This window comes from Nicotiana tomentosiformis, chromosome 1 (assembly GCF_000390325.3).
Source record: "Nicotiana tomentosiformis chromosome 1, ASM39032v3, whole genome shotgun sequence".
NCBI lineage: Eukaryota > Viridiplantae > Streptophyta > Magnoliopsida > Solanales > Solanaceae > Nicotiana > Nicotiana tomentosiformis.
The window spans coordinates 26,735,059-26,742,877 of NC_090812.1; the positions used below are offsets into that span (position 1 = coordinate 26,735,059).

Genomic DNA, 7,819 nt, shown 5'->3' on the forward strand with positions numbered 1-7,819 from the left:
GAGATAGAGCAAAAATAAAAACACCTCTCTCTTTCTTTCTCTCTCTCTCAATCAATATCAGGTTCTTCTTTCTCTCTGTATTTTTTCTCTCTCTCATCTCATGGTGATGGTATCATCTCCGCCACAATTTTTGTCGGAGAGCCGCCGGTGATCGGTGTCTTTCTCCATCTCCTCTACATTTTGATTCCGTCGGTAACCACCTTTATCTTGTTCATATTTCTCTCATTTTTCTTGTTTTGGGAAATTAGTTTAGCTCCGTTATTCTTCGCTGTAGATCCGTTTTCCATCTTTCGGTTTAAATTCCTATGGATCGGGTTGTTTATGGATCTGCTTAGATCTTTTTGTAAATTTTGATAATTCGTTATTGTCGGGTTTTTAATTATTAAAACCGGCTGTTGCGTAATTTTGTTTATTGATTTTTACCTATTTTGAAACGGTCTTTTGGATTTGGTATTGTGTTATCTTGTTTAATTTTTTTCCTTCTCTGATATCTGTATTTTCCATTTCTGTCATACCTGAAAAATATTCGCGCCGTTGCTAGTTTTCTTCCCCGATTTTTTCTCTTGTACGGAAAAGGTAGAGTTTGACCTCGTTAGTTTTCAAATCTATGTTAATTTTTCCTAGGTGGATGTTTAGGAATTTTGGTTTTCGTTTTTTTAGAAATATTTGTTGGAATCCAGCTGTGATTTTCAATCGGAGCTATTTCTGCTTTAGTATTTGTTATTGTGCTGTGACATTGATATTGAGCTGAAGTCGTGTATATTTGAACTGTTTGATTGGAGGTTTTGCCCCAAATATTATTTACTTTGATATGATTTATAATAAAGCGAACCTTTGTAGGATATGTGTTTAATGTTCTTGTTTTTGATACCATGTTGCTCAGGTGAATGACCTTTTGAGGTGATAAATAGTGAGCAAGCTTTTCTTGGAAATGGCTTCTGTGGGTTTAGCACCCACGTCGGGTTTGAGAGAATCCAGTGGCCATAATGCTGGGGTAGATAGGTTGCCTGAGGAGATGAATGACATGAGAATCAGGGATGATAAGGTCTGCATATTAAAGAGCATAGACTTTTTGTTTTTTGTTTTTTTCTTTATTAGATCTTTTATTTTTGTGGCGATTGTGTTCTCCTTTTCCAACTTTATTCACCAGATTTAATTGTTTATTTGTAGGAAATGGAAGCAGCAATTGTCGATGGTAACGGGACTGAGACGGGCCACATAATCGTGACAACTATTGGTGGTAGAAATGGCCAGCCAAAACAGGTAATATGCCATGTCTCTCACTTTGATGTTTGTTCCTGTTTGGTTCTGTTGGTTGTGGAGAAGTTTGGTGGTTCCGGCTTTCATCTTCTTGAATTGATGATTAAGACAATTGAATTGATTAGGGGTAGACACATGCTCTTATTACAGGTCAAATTGTAAATTGCATAATTTCAAATGGTCTTTATGGAGTAGTTGCTTTTCTTATTCATGTTCTTTTCTGTGGTGGAAATGATTGCAGACTATTAGTTACATGGCTGAACGTGTTGTTGGACAAGGATCATTTGGAGTGGTGTTTCAGGTATTACTTTATTTTCTTCATTACACGGGTCATCATTCATGTATGCCTATCAAAATACGCTTCCTACACCCATGCGAGAGCTATAATGTGCAGAATTATGTGATTCTCTGATTTGGTTACTCAGGCAAAATGCTTAGAGACTGGTGAAACTGTTGCCATAAAGAAGGTTCTTCAAGACAAGAGATATAAGAACAGGGAGTTGCAGACCATGCGTCTTCTTGACCACCCTAATGTTGTCTCTCTTAAACACTGCTTCTTTTCGACAACTGACAAGGATGAACTATATCTTAACTTGGTACTTGAGTATGTCCCTGAAACTGTTCACCGTGTTATCAAACACTACAATAAGCTGAACCAAAGGATGCCATTGATACTTGTGAAGCTTTATACATATCAGGTAGTGTACTCTTTTTTGTGAGTTGTCTCCTTGTGAGGAACGCCAAATATGAGATCTCAGCAAATTCCGTTGTACAAGAGATTGTTTTTCCTTTTGTTTTATAAAAAAGGGCATGTTCGGGAAGACAGTATTGGTAAATTGCTCCAATATTTTTCTAGTCTTTTGCTTGTTTTGAGGGATGGGCTAAACTTAAAAAAGTTCATCCAACCGCGGTAATTTTAATGAGCAACTATTTTTACACAGTTACCTTGTTGTTTATGTACTTGATAGCTCTTGATTTTCTTGAGGGGGTTGTATTTTGTAATATAGCTGAATTACGAGATGCTGTTTCCGTGTGGCAGATTTTCAGGGCGCTGTCTTACATACACCGCACTATTGGAGTGTGTCACAGGGACATCAAACCTCAGAATCTTTTGGTATACCCATCTATCCCATTCTCTTTTTTGCTTATTTCCCTTTAGCTTTTGGTTAAAAATTGTTGTTGCCCGTAACCCTTTGGCTGCAACAACAACAACAACAACTACCACCCATTGTAATCCCATAAGTGGGGTCTGAGGAGGGTAGGATGTACGCAACCTACCCCTACCCTAGTTCGTAACCCTTTTGCTGCAATTATAATATTTATTATTGTGAATATAATATATATTATTATTGTGAATATCTAATACAAGGGTATGGCGTAGTGGTCGATGAAGTGGGCTAGAACCATGAGGTCTCAGGTTCAATTCCCCGTGGAGACAAAAAACACTAGGTGATTTCTTTCCATCTATCCAAGCCTTGGTGGATAGAGTTATCTGGTACCTGTTGCTGGTGGGAGGTAGCAGATATCTCATGGAATTAGCTAAGTTGCTCGAACTCGGGTGCGGGCATCCGATACGGGCACGGATCCGAGTGTCGGATTCGGCAAAATCTAAATTTTAAGATTCGGGGGTGCGGATCCAAGTATGGATACGGGTGTGGGGATTCAGCTAAAGAAATTCAAAATTAAAAAAAAATAGAGCTACGAAGAGAAAAAGAAAGCCATTCAAGGCCTTCCACCAACTCTCCATCTATATCGCTGCTACTGTCTACCGGAAGTCCGAACTCAGAACACGACTCCTTGAATTCTTGGTTTTTCTGAAACACAAAGCAGCAAATATGAGACAAAAGTACTACAATATTGAAGGTATGCCATTTCCCATGTCTTAAATCTGCTTTATTTTTAATTTTGAGAAATCAAAATCTCAATTTCCCCCCAAATTTGTCGATGGACTTAAAGTATCCGAAGTTAGTTGACCAAATCTAGGACGTATCCCGCTCCCGCACCCGCTCCCGTGTCGAGACGGGTGCGGCACCAAAAACGAAGAGTCCGTGCAACTTATGGAATTAGTTAAGGTGCGAGCAAGCTGGACTGGATATCATAGTTATCAAAAAGAAATTATTGTGAATATCTACTCCAAATATACTGGGGAAAAAAACTGTATCAAAGATACGTGAAAGTTTGTTGATGATTTGGTTTATGGAGAAGAGTAATGCAATTTGGTTGATTATTACTTCTAAAAGAGAGAAGGAGGATTATTTCAATTTCTTATGAATTCTCTTACAAAGATAGTAGTAATATGTGAGATCAGACTGATAGTAACATAGTTGGCGCACTTGTGACTTGTCCAAAAGAAAAGTTTTTGGTGCACCTGTTATGGGCTTATCTAGACAGGCAATTTATTCTGCTTTGCTTACGTATGATTAAAATAATTTGAATCAGCTTGCTAGCTATTGCTTATCCTACTTATGGGCTCCTGAGGGGATTGCAATCTAAACAAGACTAAAAAGAAGCAACGAAAGACGAAATACTTGATGCGACTCGAAAATATAATAGGAGAACCTATATCCCTGCACTTTTAATTGTCACAGAATGATGCAAATTTTCTTCAGAATTTGAAAGGAAAGGTTTTATTTATTTTGCTTGACCTAATTACCTTTCTCTCAAAAAAGTTTGTTTTCCTTGACCTATCGTTTCTTATGACCATTGAACATGTATCAAATGCTATTAAGAATTATTTGTGCTGCCCCTTCCCATCTCACGCTTCTCTCTGGATACTAAGCAGCCATGGCCTGTACTCTTTTTGGCAGGTGAACCCACATACCCACCAGGTCAAGTTATGCGATTTTGGGAGTGCTAAAGTTCTGGTGTGTTTCCATTTTTGCTTGTCTCTCGTCCATCCTAACATTGAGTCTATATGGTGTTTTTCTGATTGTATATTTCACTCTACTTTTTTGGCAGGTTAAAGGAGAACCAAATATTTCTTACATCTGCTCTAGGTATTACAGAGCACCTGAGCTCATATTTGGTGCAACAGAGTACACTACTGCTATTGACATCTGGTCTGCTGGCTGTGTCCTAGCTGAGCTACTTCTTGGTCAGGTAGGTTGTTACTTTCTCCTATTATTAGCCTATTATGACCATGTTCTGTATTCATTGTTTTACATGGACAATTCTCTCATCTCACTCTTTTCTTTCTCCCATTTCAGCCTCTGTTTCCCGGTGAAAGTGGAGTTGACCAGCTTGTTGAGATCATTAAGGTAATCTCCTTTTTATTTGATTTCCTTGTCTGCAGTCCCTTTCACTTTCTTTCCATGAGCTTTCTGTTTTTTTTTGTGCTGATGTTCAGTCATTGTCATTATTTTTTTGATGAAGTAAATGATATCACTAAAGGATGCTAATTAAAAGAGTTACAAAATAGTGTTAGATCCAGTACATGAGTTTCTAAACTAGGTCCAAGGAGCTAACGAAATCCAAAAAGTTAACACTATTTACAGGGGTAAGAGAGTACCAGCTGAACAAATTAACTAAGCACCTAGCTTTCAAAGAGTGAACTGGAGTTGAAATCCCACCAAAGCACCTACCATTCCTTTCATTCCAAACGCACCAAAAAATTGCTGCAGGAATCATTCTCCAGTTATTAACATTCTTGATATTCGAGAAATCCCCGAGGGCCAGTGGGGAATGGTTAAAAACGCCATAGATAATGGGCCTGGCCCTCTATTCTTTTCTACTTAAATATTAGGCTATTGTTTGCAGCAATGTTCAAACCCGTGATGTGCGCCTAACCCGCACATCACGTGCTTTGTTCTTACCACTAGACCAAAACCATGGGGGCCTGATGTGTTCATTTATTTTCTCTTTCTTTTTGGGTTTTCTTCTCATTTATTGCATCCAATCATGCTTCTTATAGGCCTTCTTCCTGCCTTTCTGTTTTGGCATTGTCAATTACTTGTCTTGCAATGTTGTGTTGAAACCTTTGTGTGATTTTTAGTGCCAAATTACTGCCTTCCACAACTGTTTTTTTGCGAATGCATTTTATCAGGGAGATAGTAGCTTTTTCTGGGGGCTGGTTCAGTACATCCCTATCAATTTAATCATTTGAGGGGAATTCCTTAAGATGTAATAAGGGAATTAAAAAAAGAAATTAACAGAAAAGGTAAGGGACTAAAGTCAATATACATACAGATTAACCTGTTTTTCAGTTTGAACACTGCTTCCTAGCTGTTCTTTCCACGGTTTGATATTAAGGTGAAGATCCACCTCTTTCGAACTGCCATTCAACCAAGCTTAAGGTTATTATTCTTATGATTTGTGAATCGAGTAGCCCTGAGGATGGTGGGATGGGCTTTTTGGACCAATTATAGTGTAGATGAGGCCACCCACCAAAAAGTTGGAGTCTGGTTCTGAAATTGGAGACTCTGACCTGAATAGTTTGTAATGCATCTGGTTCTAGAAATATGAGATTTTGACCTGAATAGTCTTTACCTGCCAATGATTTTGGCCTCTACTAGGGTGCGTGTTCTGGAAATAGAGGTTCTTATTCTGTGCTAAGTTCAGTTTGTCTAACAGACATAGATTCTAGATTGTAATTCAAGGAAGGAGCTTTTTCTGGATGTTGAGGAATTAGAACTATGGCGTACATGTAATCTGTTATTCTGCTTGATGTAACAGTTTCAGATATGGAATTGCTGTAACTAAAAAGAAAGTGAAATAGAAGTATCTTTTTTAGTGATAAGGCAGCTTTCTGTATTATTGACATTTCAATTGCTGTCTTTTATAAATATGGCTAAGAAGATACACAACCTTTTGTATGGCCGTGTTATTTCATTTGTTCTCATTTTTGGCCTGATGTTGATATTTCCTCTGCCCAAACTATATATATCTCCCATTATATTTTGCAGGTTTTGGGCACTCCTACAAGAGAAGAAATTAAATGTATGAATCCCAACTACAATGAGTTTAAATTTCCTCAAATTAAAGCTCATCCATGGCACAAGGTACGTGAAATACAACTTATCATAACCAACTCCTTCATCGGACTGTATATATAAAGCAACAAGTCAGTTATAATGTTTGATTTTCAGATATTTCATAAGCGCATGCCTCCAGAAGCTGTTGATCTGGTCTCAAGACTGCTGCAGTACTCTCCTAACTTACGCTGTGCTGCTGTAAGTATACCACAATTGTTTATTTGAGCCAATCTCTTATGCCTCTGTGTACTCACTGATTATACATGGGTCATCTTGCTCTATCTATGTTCAGTGTTGAGCATAGTGTGATATTCTAGACATCTTGTAAATGATTAAACATGAACAATTTTTTCGCTGACAACCATGGCATTCTCCCTTCTCGTCTTTATGCCTTCATATAATTTCTTGAAGTGTACCAATCACAACAAAAAAATAAAAAGGGAATTCTTGAAGAGCAATGTTATGGTTAGTCAAAGCAGAACTTTTTTTGAGACTTCAGGTTCAAAATACCACCATCTGATGAGTAGATGCAGTGCATGCACTATTTGGAAGGATGTGATCACGGATCCTTCCATTGTTGGGACGGGAGTATTTTGTTGATGTGCGTTGTGGCTTGGTTTATTACTTAATATCAGATATCTCGCCAACAGAGTAGAAGTATAAGATGTAGGTGTTTTGGGTTTTGAAGCTGTGTACTTTTAGGCATCACGAGCAATGTTTCTTCCACTCATTTGGATACTTGTTTGTTTAAATGGTATGTACAGAATAACTGGCCTTGCTTAGTTCTCTCAATGAAACTTTATACATTGTTGAAGCTATGGTTTTCATGGTTCAAGCATGGCTATACTGAGTTTTTGTTCTGTTAGATCTTTCAATTTAGTCACACTGTTAAAATGATATGCATGGCTTGGTTCTGGAGTTTGTTCATTGTACAAAGCATATATATCTTTGTTTCTTTGGGTGATCATGTTGTAGTTTATTTTGCAATTTTACAAGAATTCATGTCTCGTTCTAAGTTGTGATAGGTGTATAAATTTTGAATGCAGTTGGATGCCTTGACTCACCCCTTTTTTGATGAGCTTCGTGATCCCAATACACGCCTGCCTAATGGACGTTTCCTTCCTCCCTTGTTTAACTTTAAGGCTCACGGTATGTTGCTGATTAGACTTCTATCAGATTGACTTCATTTCGATAGTTGAAATTGAATTATTGAAACTGTTTTTTCTTGTCACCAGAGTTGAAGAATGTGCATGCAGAGACATTAGTGAAGTTGGTTCCAGAGCACGCCAGAAAACAGTGCCCCTCCCTTGGGTTATGAGTTCCTGCCTAATGATAGAATAATTTAAGTGTACCCTTTGAAGCCGTGTTTCTTCTCTGTATCAATTTGTTTTTTCTTTCCCTTATCCCCCATGTATCTGTTGTCCCTTTGTATTATTATTATTGTTGTTATTATCTTGTTTTGTAAAAGCAGATGTAGGGAATTGATCTTTAACAAATACCCGATCTTCAAATTGTGTTCCTTTTACCCTGTTCCTGTATGTCCTACGCTTGTAACATTATGTGGTTAAGAATTAACAGTCTTGAGTGAA

The 7,819-nt window shown here is 37.7% G+C and overlaps 1 protein-coding gene across 2 annotated transcripts; it reads left to right on the forward strand.

Annotated features, from left to right (window-relative positions):
- LOC104119406 (shaggy-related protein kinase NtK-1-like) lies at positions 1-7,819 on the forward strand. 2 transcript variants are annotated; one of them, XM_009630905.4, is made up of 13 exons: positions 1-192; positions 884-1,045; positions 1,171-1,263; positions 1,502-1,561; positions 1,686-1,958; positions 2,300-2,374; positions 4,068-4,124; positions 4,219-4,359; positions 4,467-4,517; positions 6,162-6,257; positions 6,345-6,428; positions 7,277-7,379; positions 7,466-7,819. In XM_009630905.4, exons 2-13 carry the CDS (start codon positions 932-934, stop codon positions 7,546-7,548), a joined length of 1,230 nt encoding a protein of 409 aa, XP_009629200.1. In that variant the 5' UTR covers positions 1-192; positions 884-931; the 3' UTR covers positions 7,549-7,819. The 2 variants fall into 2 exon arrangements, with proteins under 2 accessions (XP_009629200.1, XP_009629201.1); XM_009630906.4 differs by having other exon boundaries at positions 47-188.

What these genes read in the sequence shown, in the direction of transcription:
- LOC104119406 (XM_009630905.4), top strand. Translation starts at nt 932, where the DNA reads ATGGCTTCTGTGGGTTTAGCACCCACGTCGGGTTTGAGAGAATCCAGT. An exon ending in CTGAGCTACTTCTTGGTCAG is followed by an intron (nt 4,360 to 4,466) that starts GTAGGTTGTTAC and finishes CTCCCATTTCAG; the next exon opens with CCTCTGTTTCCCGGTGAAAG. An exon ending in AAGCTCATCCATGGCACAAG is followed by an intron (nt 6,258 to 6,344) that starts GTACGTGAAATA and finishes TTTGATTTTCAG; the next exon opens with ATATTTCATAAGCGCATGCC.